At 36.8% G+C, this 20345-nt stretch overlaps 1 protein-coding gene across 1 annotated transcript; it reads right to left on the reverse strand.

Annotated features, from left to right (window-relative positions):
- Positions 1-5584: 5584 nt before the first annotated feature.
- Positions 5585-6798, reverse strand: LOC143138221 (nuclear apoptosis-inducing factor 1-like). The gene is made up of 3 exons (XM_076298720.1): positions 6435-6798; positions 5971-6141; positions 5585-5772 (listed from the first exon to the last, which is right to left on the reverse strand). The coding sequence occupies exons 1-3, from the start codon at positions 6796-6798 to the stop codon at positions 5585-5587; spliced, it is 723 nt and encodes a 240-aa protein (XP_076154835.1).
- Positions 6799-20345: the final 13547 nt, after the last annotated feature.

Consider the following 20345-nt stretch of genomic DNA (forward strand, 5'->3'; position numbering starts at 1 on the left):
ACACAATTCTGCACATGAACACAACATGTCCTGCTCATGTAGTCATGTAGTACAACTAACCCATAAGACAGAAGTCCTCAATTGTTCTACACAAAATGCTTATGGGTATATAAGCATTTTGTGTATTAGAACAATTGAGGACTTCTGTCTTATGGGTTAGTTGTACTACATGATTGTAAACATCCTTAAACATAACTGAGCTGATCCAGTAAAAAAAGAAAAATACCTAAACAATCCACAAAGTCATAAAAAATGTTCTTGTCTTGAAATAATACATAGTCTGAATGCATTAAAAATTCAAAAATCACAACTGTTGGGATGTAATGGCCATGAGATGTCATTTGACAAATCCGTTAGAATAACAAGTGTACCCAGGGGCGGAGTGGGACACTAAAATCCACCTGGAAAATTCTGACAGCACCGCCACCCCCCGCCCCCCTTCAAAGACGCACACATCAATAGCACAAACAAAATATATGTAAGGGATGATGTATAGAACGCCGGTCATTATGGGAAAATAAGTCCCGACAGGGCAAACCGGACCCCGACGCGCCAGCGGAGGGGTCTTGTTTCGCCCTGAAGGGGCTTATTTTCCCATAATGACCGGCGTTCTATACATTATCCCGCTTATTATACGGCTACTTGCCAAAACGAAAAAATAAACTCCATAATATTACACTTATTTGTTACCGTTTCGTCGTGGCTTTTGCTGAGAAACAAATAGTTCGCAACACACGCTGAACTTGAATCAAACATTCTTTAGAACACAGCTGATCAACCGTCTGCTTTCACTTTTGAATGAAGTTCCAAGCGCAAACTCCGTTGCCATTGACAGCGGTCATTCTTGTTTTCAGAGGTCCTTTCCCAAGAAATAATGACCGCTAGAACTTTCGGAAATCCCATTCAAGTCAATGGAGCATTCTACTTGCATTGTGAAGAGCCGTATTCACCTTATTCAGCCCCGCCCATTTTTTTAAATTCCACGTTGTCTTTAAACTTCCGGTCGGCTAGCTACGTCTAGTTAGCTTCATTGGGATAACACGGCAGAAGAGGATAGAGAGGCTAACTTGGGAGGAAAACGACAAATGCCATCAGGAGGTCAGATTGCAATATTGTACTTCGCTACCCAAGGCTATTCACCCCTACGGAGTGGGTAGACGATGCGGCAGTGGCCGCTGTATCGTATGGAGAAACTCGCAAATCCTTATCTGTTTGGTAACTATGGTAACTAGTTTAGAAAGTCATTACAGAACAACCGCTCCAAAGTCAGTTTTTTCCTAACTTCAGATAGGTAAGCTGTATAACAGAAATGTCTTAAGTCACCAAAATCCTAAATAAACGTTCCTAACTTTAGGATGACCCATAATATATGATGCCAGTCATCTCGATAGAGCTCTGCTATCTCAATGTATCGCAATGGATGTACTGCTCAATCGGAAGTTGGGAGACAATGTGGGCAAAGCTAGCGCCCCCATGTTTGCGCGCGGAATAAGGTGAATAACTAGAAAATGCAATTCCAGGGAATTACCATTGCATGTAAATGCAAAAAAGATGCTGTGTATAACATTAAATTACTTACAGTATGATTATTCAGATTACATAGACGTGTCCAGTATTCTTGAAAACCACTTACTTGATTAGATGTTAGCTTAGAGTATATGACAATCAGTAAAAATAAATTGTTAATTCGATATTGATCAACATTCTTTGTTTTAATACAGCAGAATGATACTCAGAATACACTAATGAACACTTAACAACCAATGTAAGCTTGAAGTAAAAAAAAAAAAAATCACAGTTGTGTGTGTGTGTATATATATACAGAACTTGATAATGCCAATCATATTATCCTAAGACGTATCTATTTATCAGTGGTAATTCTGAAATGGCAGCAAGAGCTAGAGGTCTCAGTTAACTGTAATAAATAGGTCACTTTTGATGGTGATATAGACTGAAGAACAAGATTCAGCCCTTCAGATGATCAGTTTTAGACAGAACTTAGGTTAGAATCTTAATTTTCACACAGCACAGCTCAGGTCTAAAAACAGAGGTCTAACAGCACAGCTAAGTTTCACAGATGTCACAGCACATGATTCAAATGTATGCATGCTTCATATAGTTGTCGGCATAGTCCTCCTGCAAAAATATAGTACTCAGAATGTCTCAGTGTAGATCTCAGATCTACGTCTATAGTTCAAAGGTATGTGCAGATATGTTGAGATATGGTCACATGTTTTTTAGGAATTAATGTTAGTGTTAATGTCAGCGATGTATGGTTGGCAGGATGTGCACACAGACAGGCACACACATAATGTAATACACGGTCATCACCACACTGGTATGGTCTGGTCCCTAAAAGACAAAAGCAAACAAGTTAGAGTTATACCAAAAACATGGAATGTGTACAATTGTTCAATACAACTTAGATATTTAAGTGAGGTTGTTGCACCATAAATCTGTAATGGTAGTTAAATATACTAGCCTATAGTATTTCACGGCAAACAAAGCAACATGTTTGACGTGTTTTATTAATTTGACAGCCAAACAGTTTAAAGTAAACAGCTTAGAACACTTTGTAGGCAAAGGGTGTGTTGTTGCTGTTGATAATCATAAACTGAGTCTTAAGGATGGACCATTCTGATATTAAGCATCTTGATAACCAACTACACTATATCTTACAGCTTGCTAGGTCTGTTATCCACATTTTTTCTACAGATTACGATGTAGGCCTACTTTAGGATGTAGCCTACAACAACTGGGAAGCTTTAATTTATAGGCCAGAATAATGCAGAAATAAGTAGCCTAGGCCAAGTAAACATACTCTGTAGCTATGTTGACAGCACAAACGTTATACCTCAACTTCTGTAGTGTGTTTTAACAATACTTTGGTCATATGGTCCGTTTCCAAACAGTAAGGTTTTAATCAGGTCCCTTTCCACAGGTTATCAAGAGCCAGATAGTATAACGCTAGTTAAAACGCTACTGGTTAGTGAGCAAATGTAACGTTAACGTCAGTGCTCAGCTGGGAGCGACGTTAGGTTTGAATGTTGTTAGCTAACGTTATCGAAACCTACAGCTAACAGGTCAATTTAAAGTGACGACTTATTAACGTTGATTAGGTGGGTTTCATAACTTTCCTTACATAATAAATATCAACGGATAGGATAAGTGCTAACGTTAACTATTCCCCTAACGTTAGAACTACCGAGTTTGGCTACTTGTGACCCATCATTTCATACATAGCCTAGGCCTATAGTAGAATGCTACATAACAATGTTTGACGACATAAATGAGTCAAATACCAAAAATCGGACCACTTACCTTGTTTGTAGTTAGAGAAATGTGCCTCTGGAGGAGAGTTTTACGAGCAAGTAAAGTATCACGGCAGGTCAAAACATTCAGAAGATTCACAGCTCCAGTGATAGAAAGATTGCAGCGGACCAGCTGTTGATTGCTATCAGGTGCAGGTCACGTCATAATGCTAAAAGTTGCCGCCACGGCGGTCAATGTTAAGTCTATGGGATTTTATCGCTCTTTTATCGTAAATATCTCAAAAAGTATAAAGTTTACAAATCTGAAAAATACATTCTACGATTGTCCGTTACAAGAGCTTTGTAGGAGTCTTTGAATGAGGTCAGACGGTTCAGCGGTTTCAGTCGCATTAAACGTTGAATTTGGTCGGAAGAAGAATAATAAGAAGAACAGCGATAATAGTCCATTGCATTTATATGCAATGCAATAACAAAGAGTATAGAAGTTACTTCTATACTCTTTGACCTGGATCAACTGTGAGTTTCTCAGGCTTTATGACATCATAGCAATTAGAATATTGTGCCAGGTGGCCAGGGGCCTCATTACAGAAACTTCCTAACTCTGAAATCCTATCCTAACTTAAGTTAGGAAGGCATTTAGGGGTTTTGGTATTACAGAAGCAGGTTTCCTAACTTAACTTAGGATGAGATCCTATCTTATCTTAAGATAGGAATTTAGCCATTACAGAATCATCCTAAGTTAGGAAATTCCTAACTTAGGATGCCTAAGTTAGGTTGCCATTCACCCTGTCCTAAATCAAAATAACTGTCACTAACTGAAAAAAATATGGCAGCAGCACTGCTTGTAGGTATCTTTGACAATGAAGATGAACACATTAACAGAAATGTAATGGCAGAAAGGCTACTTAGACCGCATAATGATGTGTTACATTTTCCGGACCGTGTTTTAATTTCATTTTATCGTCTGCCAAGACATTTAATTTTGACTTTGGTGGAAGAACTACGTCCAGTTCTGGAGAGGCCTACAAGGAGACATGGAGCCTTGCCAGTGCTTGTGCAGGTAACAAATGCTCTGCGTTTTTTTGCCAAGGGTGACTTCCAGACTGAGGTTGCAAGCCTGTCTTCGGTGTCACAGCCGTGTATTTCACGCAACCTCATGGAAGTCACCAAAGCCATCTGCAATCTGGCACCAAATTATATTCAGTTTCCGCGTGGAGAAGAGCTTCTGCGGATAAAGGAGGAGTTTTTACAACAGAGTGGAATGCCAGGGGTAATTGGGCTTATAGATGGGTCACTTTTTCCAATCAAAGCTCCAAGTGGCCCAAGTGAGCCGGCATACGTGTGCCGTAAAGGATACCATGCCATTAACGTTCAGGCCATAGGGGACCAAAATATGGTTATACGGCATTTGTTGGCAAAGTGGCCTGGATCCATCCACGATTCATTCATATTCAACACCAGGTAGGTCCTTGACACTAACATAAATTATTGTTTTACAGACTTCATTATAGGCTCCACTCAAATACTATTTAAAATATGAAATGTGCCCATTTACAGTGATATCAATGCTTACCTGAGTGAGGGCAGGGCAAGTGGATGGCTTTTGGGAGACTCGGGATACCCCTTGAAACCCTACCTAATGACACCAGTCATGAATGAGCAGACAGAGGCAGAGAGGAAGTATAATGTGGCACACAAAAGGTGCCGTAGCCGTCAGGAGAGGCTTTATGGTATATGGAAAGGAAGGTGAGACATACTGCTTTGTTGCATTCAATAGTGTAGATAAGGAGTGTGTAGTAACCCTGAAGAAGAAGCTAGTGTTAAACTATACATTTCAAAAGCAATGTAGCAAATGTATAAGTTTAATATTATTTAATATTAATATGGACTATAACATCATACCAAAAAGTAAAGCATGTTACCATGATGGCAATACAAACTAACTGGTTAATTGGTGCACTGCTGGTTAATTTATGTTGTTGTAGATGGAGATGCCATGATAAGAGTGGGGGATATCTTCAGTATTCCCCTGAGAGAGTGGTGATGTTTGTAAAGGCCACTGCTGTGCTGCACAACATATGCAGGATGGCTAATCTCCCGGACCCTGAAAACATCCCGGTTGAAGATGAGGAGGAAGGCCATGATGGCATAGGCCTACATGATGGTGCACAGACTGGCAGAACCGCCAGAAACAACTTAATTGCACATTATTTTACAAGATAATTAAAGACAAAACATTGCAGTTTTGATTTCAAATATTTATTTTTGACAATATTAAATAAATAAATTTAAATAAGTGTGCTTTTTTTTTTTTATAGTTCAGAGAGATCAACAATGTTGTTCCCTCGATTTTTTACATACTCCTTCATGAATTCGAATTTTTCTTTTTCCAATTGCAGTCTCTCCTTATCAATATTGACCTTTTCTCTCATTACCCACAGCTTCTCCTTCTCCAACTCCAGAAGCTCCTCTTGTAGGCCTATGTGCTTCTTCTTTTTAGCTGTAGAGAAGAATCAAAAACTGTGAATCTTAGATTCAGAACCTATAGGCACCTTTCAGTGAACCGCATAGACTAAACGGGACATTATATACCTCAACTGTTTTTAAGGAGTAGCCTACAGTTGAGACAGCATCATTGTGAAAATGCACCTCATAGCCTATTTATTTTAAATTACCATCAACGTTGAATTCGACTTACCAGGTGATGGGATGACCATTGCTGGTGGCAGATTCATAGTGTCACACTCTGAATCCATCAGCGTTAATATGACCCTTCTCGACTCAGGGTCAGACGATGTCGACTGACACACCTCGCCACTTTTCTGCTCACACAGCTCATCCAGTCCCACCTCCGTGCCGGTTGCAATGCCTATGATACACAAATGATTTCACGTTAGGGAGTTGTCAGCGTTGGCTTTTCTTTTGCGGTCTACATAGGCCTACATAGACTGTATTTTGTCTGGTTCGACACAAGTAACATGTAGCTTCTGGTGGCCCTATTCTAGGGTTACTATGTAGCCACTCCTCCAAGCCAGTTATCGATAGCGCTGGCACTAGCAGGTAGCTGCTACGCTGCTACATTTTAGATTATCATCGTTACATCGTAGCACTAGCTAGCAGCTGGCTAATTTGCGATGGAAGCTAGTGCTGAAATCAACTTACCTTCGGTGTAAACTTGACCCATGACGGCCAGGATCTTCTCCTCCAGTGAGGTTAGGGGCTTCACTTCGGGCAAACCAGCCCCCGTCTTTGCTTGGTCCCTCCTTTGTAAGACCCCCCTGATCTTAGCATCACTTGCTAGAGAAGACCACTTTTTCTTAGTACTCTCCACCGTCCTCAGCATCCCACAAACCGCTGAGACAGAGTCCGCCACCTCTTTCCAGTGTCTGTCTTTAGACTGCGCCGTTACGGTCATTGAAAATTTTCCGAACAATACAGTTTTCCTGTCTTCCACCGCCTGAACTAATGCCTCCAACTCGTCTTGGCTGAAATTAAAAGCCCTCCTCTTCTTATCTGGACCAGCCATGACCTTAGCTTGCTGTTTCGTTTAACTTTTTCGTTATAGCTTTAACGTTAACGTTTAGGCTCATTTGTCGTTACAGTTATGCGTTCTATCAGTCTCGAGCACATTCTAAGTGCAGAAAAAGACATAAACTGTTGATAGCCGTCGAAAAATCAGATTGATAGAACATTTAGGATTTCATAAATAAAGATAAGATAGGAAGCCACAGATAAGATAAGAAACGGACATAATGTTAGGCACTGCTTCTGTAATAGGAAGTTAGGATTTGTCCTATCTTTGGTTTCCTAACTTAAGTTAGGATGAGCAGTTAGGATTCTTTCTGTAATGAGGCCCCAGGCCACCTGGATCAACTCAGTTTCTCAGGCTTTAAGCATACAGTCTCATTCTATGCTATAAGCCTGAGAAACTGTTCAGTCATTCCAACTATATTAAACCTCATCTATCTAGCAAATAGTTTAACCTTTTAAACTATCCACCTATTTAACTGTTCAGTCATTCCAACTATATTAAACATCATCTACCTAGCAAATAATTTAACCTTTTAAACCACCCACCTATTTAACTGTTCAATCATTCCAACTATATTAAACCTCGTCTACCTAGTTCAGTCATTCCAACTATATTAAACCTCATCTACCTAGCAAATAATTTAACCTTTTAAACCATCCACCTATTTAACTGTTCAGTCATTCCAACTATATTAAACCTCATCTACCTAGCAAATAATTTAACCTTTTAAACACTTTCAACATTTATTAAACTATGTGTATCAACTTCTATTAAACTATCTGTCTATTAACAACTTTTAAACTATCTACATTCAACTGTCCACTTCTAAACTATCAACTTTTATTAAGCTATGCTATGTCTGTCCTAGCTTCATTTTCATGCACTCGTAATTCCCTGGAATTACATTCTCTAGTTACAGTGCATGAAAATGCACTGTACTGTTCTTCCTAGGCTTCTTATGTTTCTTATTCTTCTTCTAACGCATTTAATGCAGCTTCAACCGTTTAACGTAGAAACTTCATTCAAACTATGTTACGTAGGTCTTACTTAGGACATGGGTGCTACTGTATGTATTTTTCAGCTTTGTAACTTTTATACTTTTTAAACTATTAATTAAAAACTATCAAAATTTCCCCATTGACTTAACATTGCCCTTTATGACATCACAGCAATTAGAATCCTATGGCAGGTGTTCAGGCCACCTGGATCAACTGCCAGTTTCAGGCTTTAAGCAAAGATAATTAATGCGTAGCAAGATGGGTCGTCCTAGTTCATGTCTATGAGGGCAAAGTGGAGTTCAGTCAGAGACGGGCTCTGGTTCAGTTCCCGCCTGCACAGGGGCGTGTCACTGACGTATGACTTACGTTTGAATGCCTCGGTTCCACGCCAGACAGGCGGGGTACAAAATAAACTTGGTGTACACCTTCATTGTTGATTTTCTCCCGACTGGAGGGTCATACTATCACGACATTCTACTGAAATAGGGAGGAGGGTTTGGAGATCATAATACCGTGTCCGAAATGTGCATCCATTGCTCAGAAAAATAAGGCTTTGACAAATTCTGGGAAATTCTTGGATTCTGCCATAGACCTCAATGTTAAAAAGAGAGCCCGATCACTGCATAAATGTGCGGGGGCGTGTACTGCTACCCTATTTGCATACATTTCCAGGGACAGGAAATGGCCTCTCATGAAGTATCTTCGTAATCCACCATCTTTGCTTTAAGCATTCAAACTGGCCCTATTAAGACTACACATCCTGTTCAACTGCTTCCTCTGCTTCCTCTGTTTCAAAATAAAAGTCCTCACTACAATATTTCACTGTTAAACAATTTAACCCTTTAAACTACTGAACTTTTTAACTGTTCAGCCATTGTAACTGTTACTTGTCATCAACTATGACTCCTACCCACTGTAGCTAGTTAGCATGGTTAGCATAGTTTAGCATGTTAGCATTGCTATCATTGTTAGCATTTTTAGCAAAACTGCTAAAAACGATTAGCTAAGTTAGCTAAGTAACATGGTTAGCATAGTTAGCATGCTAGTTAGCATTTTTAGCAAAACTGCTAAAAATGATTAGCTAAGTTAGCTAAGTAACATGGTTAGCATAGTTAGCATGCTAGCATGCTAGTTAGCATAACTACTAAATATGAAAACATTAGCTAAGTTAACTAAGTTAAGTAACTTGGTTAACATTATTATCTTTGATAACATAGTTAGCATAACTGCTAGCAAACATTAGAGCATTCCAACTGTCAGTTATCGTCAATTATCTACCTAAATAATTTAACCATTTAAATGATCCATCTATTTAACCGTTCAATCATTCCAACTATATTAAACCTTATCTACCAAGCAAATAATTTAACTATATAAACTATCCACCTATTTAACTGTTCAGTCATTCCAACTATATTAAACCTCATCTACCTAGCAACCAATATAGTTTGTTTTTACTCTGTATGATATTTTACATCATATTTTTTGCATTTTCATGCACTGTATTTCCTTCAGGAAATGCTTTTCTAGTTCTTATTCTTCCTTCTAACGCACTTAATGCAGCTTCAACCGTTTAACGTAGAAACTTCATTCAAACTGCGTTGCGTAGGTCTTACTTAGGACATGGGCAGTGCTTAATTTGTAAAGTGGGAGGTGCCGGAGCGCAAAGGTGGGGTGGATCCGGCAACTCAAAACGGGGATTTGAGGTTACGGACCAACAACAAAAAAAACCTGCGTACATAGCTCTGACTAAAAAAAACTAAACAACGCGGTGTGTACACCAGGGCAATGTTTATTAACTTCAGAACTTGCAACACACTGCACTGCATGGTGTAAAATGTAAAAAAAAAAAAAAAAAACAGCAATGATCCATTATCAAATTATCGAAAAAAAACTCTCTACGCATAGGCCGAAATAAAAACATGGGCTATAGTATGCTATATATTGCAATAATGACCACCCAGTAATCAATAATCAACTAGATACAGCGTGGAATGATTAGTAATTTCTGATTGACACATATCTGAATACCTATCTGAACCCCTATTCCCCCCGGACACCTCCCCCCAATCAAAACACATCCGAACAGACACATAATATGACACAGAGAGGGAGCGGGAGACACAAACACTCACGCGCACACACACAAACACACACAAGCGTGCACACAGACCGGGAAAACAGGAGATACAGGGGAACCATAACCAGGGGCTAATAGCGTCAAGCGCTAAAGTATGCTATATATTGCAGTGATGACCACCCACACCCAGTAATCAATGATCAACTAGATACAGCGTGGAAGCGCGATTTCTTCCTACCATAGCCTAGGCCTACTTGTCCAAAATGGCCCATACAGCATCCAGACCCCCGGCCTGCTCCACTACCCGCTTTTTTCTCTACACCTATGTCCTTTAGAAATCCATGACCTCACGTAAGGAAATGGGTAACCGGGCAAGCGGCGGGCCGACAAGGCAAATGGGGAGGAGATGGTAGAGGTGGTATTCCCTGAAAGCCTGACATTCCGCGTAGCCTGGCTATTCTGCGGGCTATCGATGCAAAACTGCTGGCAGAGCGTCTCACATTCTCTCTCCCCTAACAGCGCGTCACCCTCCTGTGGCCATTATTGTAGATAAAGCACTTTCAAATCCTCGATTAGCTTGTTGTATCCTGTTTGATCTTCCCTATTTCTAAAGACTAATAAGAAAGATATCAACATTGAACACTACACAAACAGTAATTTATTTATTTTTCGTTTAGGCGATTTATTTTTTATATTGACGTATAGAGTTGACGGATCCAATAAAAAAGGTTCCGGATCCAACGTCGGAGGTGGGCGTGTTCCGGCTCAAATTAAGCCCTGGACATGGGTGCTATGTATTTTTCAGCTTTGTAACTTTTATACTTTTTAAACTATTAATTAAAAACTATTAAAATTTCCCCATTGACTTAACATTGCCCTTTATGACATCACAGCAATTAGAATCCTATGGTAGGTGTTTCGGCCACCTGGACCAACTGCCAGTCTCAGGCTTTAAGCATACAAACTGGCCCTATTAAGACTACACATCCTGTTCAACTGCTTCTTCTGCCAAAAACTGTTTCAAAATAAAAGTCCTCACTACAATATTTCACTGTTAAACAATTTAAGCCTTTAAACTACTGAACTTTTTAACTGTTCAGCCATTGTAACTGTTACTTGTCATCAACTATGACTCCTACCCACTTTAGTTAGTTAGCATGGTTATCATAGTTAGCATGATAGCATTGCTAACATTGTTAGCATTTTTAACAAAACTGCTAAAAATGATTAGCTAAGTTAGCTAAGTAACATGGTTAGCATAGTTAACATGCTATCATGTTAGTTAGCATTTTTAGCAAAACTGCTAAAAATGATTAGCTAAGTTAGCTAAGTAACATGGTTAGCATGCTAGCATGTCAACATGCTAGTTAGCATAGTTAGCATAACTATTAAAAATGATTAGCGAAGTTAGCTAAGTCACATGGTTAGCATAATTAGCATGTTAACATGCTTATTAGCATAGTTAACATAACTAATAAAAATGATTAGCTAGGTTAGCTAAGTCATATGGTTAGCATAGTTAACATTTTTAACATTGTTAGCTAGCATAGTAACTTGGTTAACATTATTATCTTTGTTAACATAGTTAGCATAACTACTAGCAAACATTGGAGCAATTCCAACTGTTAGTTATCGTCAACTATCTGCCTAAATAATTTAACCATTTCAATAATCAACCTATTTAACTGTTCAGTCATTCCAACTATATTAAACCTTATCTACCAAGCAAATAATTTAACCATATGAACTCAACATATTTTTGCATTTTCATGCACTATATTTCCTTCAGGAAATGCTTTTTAGAGTGCATGAAAATGCACTCTATTGTTATCCGATTTATTACAGTGCATGAAAATGCACTGTACTGTTCTTCCTAGGCTTCTTATTCTTCCTTCTAACGCACTTAATGCAGCTTCAACCGTTTAACGTAGAAACTTCATTCAAACTATGTTACGTAGGTCTTACTAAGGACATGTGGGCTTTGTATTTTTCAACTTTGTAACTTTTATACTTTTTAAACTATTAATTAAAAACTGTTCAAAATTTCCCCATAGACTTAACATGGGCTGATGACATCACAATAGAGCCGTTAAGCAATTAGAATCCTATGGCAGGTGTTCGGGCCACCTGCATCAACTGCCAGTCTCAGGCTTTAAGCATACAAACTGGCTCTATTAAGACTACACATCCTGTTCAACTGCTTCCTCTGCCAAAAACTGTTTCAAAATAAAAGTCCTCACTACAATATTTCACTGTTAAACAATTTAAGCCTTTAAACTACTGAACTTTTTAACTGTTCAGCCATTGTAACTGTTACTTGTCATCAACTATGACTCCTACCCACTGTAGCTAGTTAGCATGGTTAGCATAGTTAGCATGTTAACATGCTAGTTAGCAATTTTAGCAAAACTGCTAAAAATGATTAGCTAAGTTAGCTAAGTCACAAGGTTAGCATAGTTAGCATGCTAACATGTTAACATGTTAGTTAGCATAACTGCTAAAAATGATTAGCTAAGTTAGCTAAGTAACATGGTTACCATATTTAGCATGCTAGCATGTTAGCATGCTAGTTAGCATAGTTTACATAACTGTTAAAAATGATTAGCGAAGTTAGCTAGGTCACATGGTTAACATAATTAGCATGTTAACATGCTAATTAGCATAGTTATCATAACTAATAACAATGATTAGCTAGGTTAGCTAAGTAATATGATTAGCATAGTTAACATTTTAACATTGTTAGCATGCTAGTTAGCATGGTTACTTGGTTAACATTATTATCTTTGTTAACATAGTTAGCATAACTGCTAGCAAACATTGGAGCCATTCCAACTGTTAGTTATTGTCAACTATCTGCCTAAATAATTTAACCATTTCAATTATCAACCTATTTAACTGTTCAGTCATTCCAACTATAGTAAACCTTATCTACCAAGCAAATAATTTAACCATATGAACTCATCATATTTTTGCATTTTCATGCACTATATTTCCTTCAGGAAATGCTTTTCTAGTTACAGTGCATGAAAATGCACTGTACTGTTCTTCCTAGGCTTCTTCTTCTTATTACAGTGCATGAAAATGCACTGTACTGTTGTTCTTCCTAGGCTTCTTCTTCTTCTTCTTCTTCTTCTTATTAGAGTGCATGAAAATGCACTCTACTGTTCTTCCTAGGCTTCTTCTTATTATTATTAGAGTGCATGAAAATGCACTCTACTGTTCTTCCTAGGCTTCTTCTTCTTCTTCTTCTTCTTATTAGAGTGCATGAAAATGCACTCTACTGTTCTTCCTAGGCTTCTTCTTCTTCTTCTTATTATTATTCTTCTTCTTCTAACGCAGTTAATGCAGCTTCAACCGTTTAACGTAGAAACTTCATTCAAACTGCGTTGCGTAGGTCTTACTTATGACATGTGGGCTTTGTATTTTTCATCTTTGTAACTTTTATACTTTTTAAACTATTAATTAAAAACTACTCAAAATTTCCCCATAGACTTAACATGGGCTGATGACATCACAATGGACTAATTAACTTGATTTGCACCTGGTATCATCTTCCAGCTGCTCATCTAGGCCCCATCAAAGAATCACTTCAACTGATTGCACCTGTATCAACTGTTTTCTACTGAACTAGACCAACTCTCTCTGTCTCTCCATTCTACAAGGATATAAGACACATTTCATCCAACTTTCTATCCATTCATCCTCTTCAAACCATTCACTCATCCACCCATTAAACTATCCATCAACATCCATTAAACAATCTGCCTATCAACATCCATTCAACTTTCTGTCTATCAACATCCATTACACTATCTACATTTAACTTTTAAACTATATACTCTGTCTCAGGCTTTAAGCATACAATATGGCTCTATTAAGACTGCCGTTAAGCAATTAGAATCCTAGGCCAGGTGGCCAGGCCACCAGCATCAACTGCCAGTCTCAGGCTTTAAGCATACAAACTGGCCCTATTAAAACTTCATTAGAAACTTCATTCAAACTTTGTCGCGTAGATCTTACTTAGGACTCCCGGGCAATGTATTTTTCATCGTAACTTTTATACTTTTTAAACTATTAATTAAAAACTAATCAAAATTTCCCCATTGACTTAACATTATGATTATGACATCACAATACGGCCGTTAAGCAATTAGAATCCTATGGCAGGTGTTCGGGCCACCTGGATCAACTGCCAGTCTCAGGCTTTAAGCATACAAACTGGCCCTATTAAGACTACACATCCATTTCAACTGCTTCCTCTGCCAAAAACTGTTTCAAAATAAAAGTCCTCACTACAATATTTCACTGTTAAACAATTTAACCCTTTAAACTACTGAACTTTTTAACTGTTCAGCCATTGTAACTGTTACTTGTCATCAACTATGACTCCTACCCACTGTAGCTAGTTAGCTAAGTTAGCTAAGTAACTTGGTTAGCATAGTTAGCATGCTAGCATGTTAGCATGCTAGTTAGCATTTTTAGCAAAACTGCTAAAAATGATTAGCTAAGTTAGCTAAGTAACATGGTTACATAGTTAGCATGCTAGCATGTTAGCATGCTAGTTAACATAACTACTAAATATGAAAACATTAGCTAAGTTAACAACTAAGTTAAGTAACTTGGTTAACATTATTATCTTTGATAACATAGTTAGCATAACTGCTAGCAAACATTAGAGCCATTCCAACTGTCAGTTATCGTTAATTATCTACCTAAATAATTTAACCATTTAAATTATCCATCTATTTAACCGTTCAATCATTCCAACTATATTAAACCTTATCTACCAAGCAAATCATTTAACCATATAAACTATCCACCTATTTAACTGTTCAGTCATTCCAACTATATTAAACCTCATCTACCTAGCAACCAATATAGTTTGTTTTTACTCTGTATGATATTTTACATCATATTTTTTGCATTTTCATGCACTGTATTTCCTTCAGGAAATGCTTTTCTAGTTACAGTGCATGAAAATGCACTGTACTGTTATTCCAAGGCATTTTATTATTACAGTGCATGAAAATGCACTGTACTGTTCTTCCTAGGCATTTTATTACAGTGCATGAAAATGCACTGTACTGTTATTCCAAGGCATTTTATTACAGTGCATGAAAATGCACTGTACTGTTATTCCAAGGCATTTTATTACAGTGCATGAAAATGCACTGTACTGTTCTTCCTAGGCTTCTTATTACAGTGCATGAAAATGCACTGTACTGTTCTTCCTAGGCTTCTTATTCTTATTACAGTGCATGAAAATGCACTGTACTGTTATTCCAAGGCATTTTATTACAGTGCATGAAAATGCACTGTACTGTTATTCCAAGGCATTTTATTATTATTATTATTATTCTTCTTCTAACGCACTTAATGCAGCTTCAACCGTTTAACGTAGAAACTTCATTCAAACTATGTTACGTAGGTCTTACTTAGGACATGTGAGCTTTGTATTTTTCAACTTTGTAACTTTTATACTTTTTAAACTATTAATTAAAAACTAATCAAAATTTCCCCATTGACTTAACATTGCCCTTTATGACATCACAGCAATTAGAATCTTATGGCAGGTGTTCAGGCCAGCTGGCCCAACTGCCATTCTCAGGCTTTAAGCATACAAACTGGCCCTATTAAGACTACACATCCTGTTCAACTGCTTCCTCTGCCAAAAACTGTTTCAAAATAAAAGTCCTCACTACAATATTTCACTGTTAAACAATTTAACCCTTTAAACTACTGAACTTTTTAACTGTTCAGCCATTGTAACTGTTACTTGTCATCAACTATGACTCCTACCCACTGTAGTTAGTTAGCATGGTTAGCATGTTAGCATGCTAGCATGTTAGCATGCTAATTAGCATTTTTAGCAAAACTGCTAAAAATGATTAGCTAAGTTAGCTAAGTAACATGGTTAGCATAGTTAGCATGCTAGCATGTTAGCATGCTAACATGCTAGTTAGCATTTTTTGCAAAACTGCTAAAAATTATTACCTAAGTTAGCTAAGTCACATGGTTAGCATATTTAGCATGCTAGCATGTTAGCATGCTAGTTAGCATTTTTAACAAAACTGCTAAAAATGATTAGCTAAGTTAGCTAAGTCACGTGGTTAGCATAATTAGCATGTTAACATGCTAGTTAGCATAGTTAGCATAACTAATAAAAAGATTAGCTAGGTTAGCTAAGTCATATGGTTAGCATAGTTAACATTTTAACATTGTTAGCATGCTAGTTAGCATAGTTACTTGGTTAGCATTATTATCTTTGTTAACATAGTTAGCATAACTACTAGCAAACATTGGAGCCATTCCAACTGTTAGTTATCGTCAACTATCTGCCTAAAAATTTAACCATTTCAATTATCAACCTATTTAACTGTTCAGTCATTCCAACTATAGTAAACCTTATCTACCAAGCAAATAATTTAACCATTTAAACTATCCACCTATTTAACTGTTCAGTCATTCCAACTATATTAAACCTCATCTACCTAGTTCAGTCATTCCAACTATATTAAACCTCATCTACCTAGTTCAGTCATTTGAACTATATTAAACCTCATCATGTTGGTTGCCAATTAGCACATCATCTGTTTTAACAATATATTTCACACAATATGTTTTGCATTTTCATGCACTGGTAATTCCCTGGAATTGCGTTTTCTAGTTATTATTATTCTTCTTCTAACGCACTTAATGCAGCTTCAACCGTTTAACGTAGAAACTTCATTCAAACTATGTTACGTAGGTCTTAATTAGGACATGTGAGCTTTGTATTTTTCAACTTTGTAACTTTTATACTTTTTAAACTATTAATTAAAAACTAATCAAAATTTCCCCATTGACTTAACATTATGATTATGACATCACAATACGGCCGTTAAGCAATTAGAATCCTATGGCAGGTGTTCGGGCCACCTGTTTCAACTGCCAGTCTCAGGCTTTAAGCATACAAACTGGCCCTATTAAGACTACACATCCTGTTCAACTGCTTCCTCTGCCAAAAACTGTTTCAAAATAAAAGTCCTCACTACAATATTTCACTGTTAAACAATTTAACCCTTTAAACTACTGAACTTTTTAACTGTTCAGCCATTGTAACTGTTACTTGTCATCAACTATGACTCCTACCCACTGTAGCTAGTTAGCATGGTTAGCATAGTTAGCATGTTAGCATGCTAGCATGTTAGCATGCTAGTTAGCATTTTTTGCAAAACTGCTAAAAATGATTAGCTAAGTTAGCTAAGTCACATGGTTAGCATAGTTAGCATGCTAGCATGTTAGCATGCTAGTTAGCATTTTTTGCAAAATTGCTAAAAATGATTAGCTAGGTTAGCTAAGTCACATGGTTAGCATAGTTAGCATGCTAACATGTTAGCATGCTAGTTAGCATTTTTTGCAAAACTACTAAAAATGATTAGCTAAGTTAGCTAAGTCACATGGTTAGCATAGTTAGCATGCTAACATGTTAGCATGCTAGTTAGCATTTTTAGCAAAACTACTAAAAATGATTAGCTAAGTTAGCTAAGTAACATGGTTAACATAGTTAGCATGTTAGCATTGCTAACATGCTAGTTAGCATAACTACTAAAAATGAAAACATTAGCTAAGTTAACTAAGTTAAGTATTATCCACCTATTTAACCGTTCTATCATTCCAACTATATTAAACCTTATGTACCAAGCAAATCATTTAACCATATAAACTATCCACCTATTTAACTGTTCAGTCACTCCAACTATATTAAACCTCATCTACCTAGCAACCAATATAGTTTGTTTTTACTCTGTATGATATTTTACATCATATTTTTTGCATTTTCATGCACTGTATTTCCTTCAGGAAATGCTTTTCTAGTTATTCCTCTTCTTCTAACGCAGTTAATGCAGCTTCAACCGTTTAACGTAGAAACTTCATTCAAACATTGACGCGTAGGTCTTAATTAGGACATGTGGGCTTTGTATTTTTCAACGTTGTAACTTTTATACTTTTTAAACTATTAATTAAAAACTATCAAAATTTTCCCATTGACTTAACATTGCCCTTTATGACATCACAGCAATTAGAATCTTATGGCAGGTGTTCAGGCCAGCTGGCCCAACTGCCATTCTCAGGCTTTAAGCATACAAACTGGCCCTATTAAGACTACACATCCTGTTCAACTGCTTCCTCTGCCAAAAACTGTTTCAAAATAAAAGTCCTCACTACAATATTTCACTGTTAAACAATTTAACCCTTTAAACTACTGAACTTTTTAACTGTTCAGCCATTGTAACTGTTACTTGTCATCAACTATGACTCCTACCCACTGTAGCTAGTTAGCTAAGTTAGCTAAGTAACTTGGTTAGCATAGTTAGCATGCTAGCATGTTAGCATGCTAGTTAGCATTTTTAGCAAAACTGCTAAAAACGATTAGCTAAGTTAGCTAAGTCACATGGTTAGCATAGTTAGCATGCTAGCAAGTTAGCATGCTAGTTAGCATACTAATTAGCATTTTTAGCCAAACTGCTAAAAATGATTAGCTAAGTTAGCTAAGTCACATGGTTAGCATAGTTAGCATGCTAACATGTTAGCATGCTAGTTAGCATTTTTAGCAAAACTGCTAAAAATGATCAGCTAAGTTCACTAAGTCACATGGTTAGCATAGTTAACATGCTAGCATGTTAGCATGCTAGTTAGCATTTTTAGCAAAACTGCTAAAAATGATTAGCTAAGTTAGCTAAGTCACATGGTTAGCATAGTTAGCATGCTAACACGTTAGCATGCTAGTTAGCATTTTTAGTAAAACTATTAAAAATGATTAGCTAAGTTAAGTAAGTTAACTAAGTTAAGTAAAAATGATTAGCTAAGTAACATGGTTAACATAGTTAGCATGTTAGCATTGCTAACATGCTAGTTAGCATAACTTCTAAAAATGAAAACATTAGCTAAGTTAACTAAGTTAAGTATTATCCACCTATTTAACCGTTCAATCATTCCAACTATATTAAACCTTATCTACCAAGCAAATCATTTAACCATATAAACTATCCACCTATTTAACTGTTCAGTCACTCCAACTATATTAAACCTCATCTACCTAGCAACCAATATAGTTTGTTTTTACTCTGTATGATATTTTACATCATATTTTTTGCATTTTCATGCACTGTATTTCCTTCAGGAAATGCTTTTCTAGTTACAGTGCATGAAAATGCACTGTACTGTTATTCCAAGGCATTTTATTACAGTGCATGAAAATGCACTGTACTGTTCTTCCTAGGCTTCTTCTTATTCTTCTTCTTCTTCTAACGCGTTTAATGCAGCTTCAACCGTTTAACGTAGAAACTTCATTCAAACTTTGTTACGTAGGTCTTACTTAGGACAAGAGTGCTATGTATTTTTCATCTTTGTAACTTTTATACTTTTTAAACTATTAATTAAAAACTATCAAAATTTCCCCATTGACTTAACATTGCCCTTTATGACATCACAGCAATTAGAATCCTGTGGCAGGTGTTCGGGCCACCTGTTTCAACTGCCATTCTCAGGCTTTAAGCATACAAACTGGCCCTATTAAGACTACACATCCTGTTCAACTGCTTCCTCTGCCAAAAACTGTTTCAAAATAAAAGTCCTCACCACAATATTTCACTGTTACACAATTTAACCCTTTAAACTACTGAACTTTTTAACTGTTCAGCCATTGTAACTGTTACTTGTCATCAACTATGACTCCTACCCACTGTAGCTAGTTAGCATGGTTAGCATAGTTAGCATGTTAGCATGCTAGCATGTTATCATGCTAGTTAGCATTTTTAGCAAAACTACTAAAAATGATTAGCTAAGTTAGCTAAGTAACGTGGTTAGCATAGTTAGCATGCTAGCATGTTAGCATGCTAGTTAGCATTTTTAGTAAAACTGCTAAAAATGATTAGCTAAGTTAGTTAAGTAACATGGTTAGCATAGTTAGCATGCTAACATGTTAGCATGCTAGTTAGCATTTTTAGCAAAACTGCTAAAAATGATTAGCTAAGTCACATGGTTAGCATAGTTAGCATGCTAACATGTTAGCATGCTAATTAGCATTTTTAGCAAAACTGCTAAAAATTATTAGCTAAGTTAGCTAAGTCACATGGTTAGCATAGTTAGCATGCTAACATGTTAGCATGCTAGTTAGCATTTTTAGTAAAACTGCTAAAATGATTAGCTAAGTTAGCTAAGTCACATGGTTAGCATAGTTAGCATGCTAATTAGCATAGTTATCATAACTAATAAAAATGATTAGCTAGCTTAGCTAAGTCATATGGTTAGCATAGTTAACATTTTAACATTGTTAGCATGCTAGTTAAACATTATTATCTTTGTTAACATAGTTAGCATAACTACTAGCAAACATTGGAGCCATTCTAACTGTTAGTTATCGTCAACTATCTGCCTAAATAATTTAACCATTTCAATTATTATCCTATTTAACTGTTTAG

This window comes from Alosa pseudoharengus, unplaced genomic scaffold (assembly GCF_046254945.1).
Source record: "Alosa pseudoharengus isolate Yale_2024_CS ecotype anadromous, Long Island Sound unplaced genomic scaffold, YU_APseudo_1.1 YU_APseudo_1.1_scf_21, whole genome shotgun sequence".
In the NCBI taxonomy this organism is placed as follows: Eukaryota; Metazoa; Chordata; class Actinopteri; order Clupeiformes; family Clupeidae; genus Alosa; species Alosa pseudoharengus.

What these genes read in the sequence shown, in the direction of transcription:
- LOC143138221 (XM_076298720.1), bottom strand. Translation starts at nt 6,798, where the DNA reads ATGGCTGGTCCAGATAAGAAGAGGAGGGCTTTTAATTTCAGCCAAGAC. An exon ending in GGGTCAAGTTTACACCGAAG is followed by an intron (nt 6,142 to 6,434) that starts GTAAGTTGATTT and finishes TGTGTATCATAG; the next exon opens with GCATTGCAACCGGCACGGAG. An exon ending in AATGGTCATCCCATCACCTG is followed by an intron (nt 5,773 to 5,970) that starts GTAAGTCGAATT and finishes TCTTCTCTACAG; the next exon opens with CTAAAAAGAAGAAGCACATA.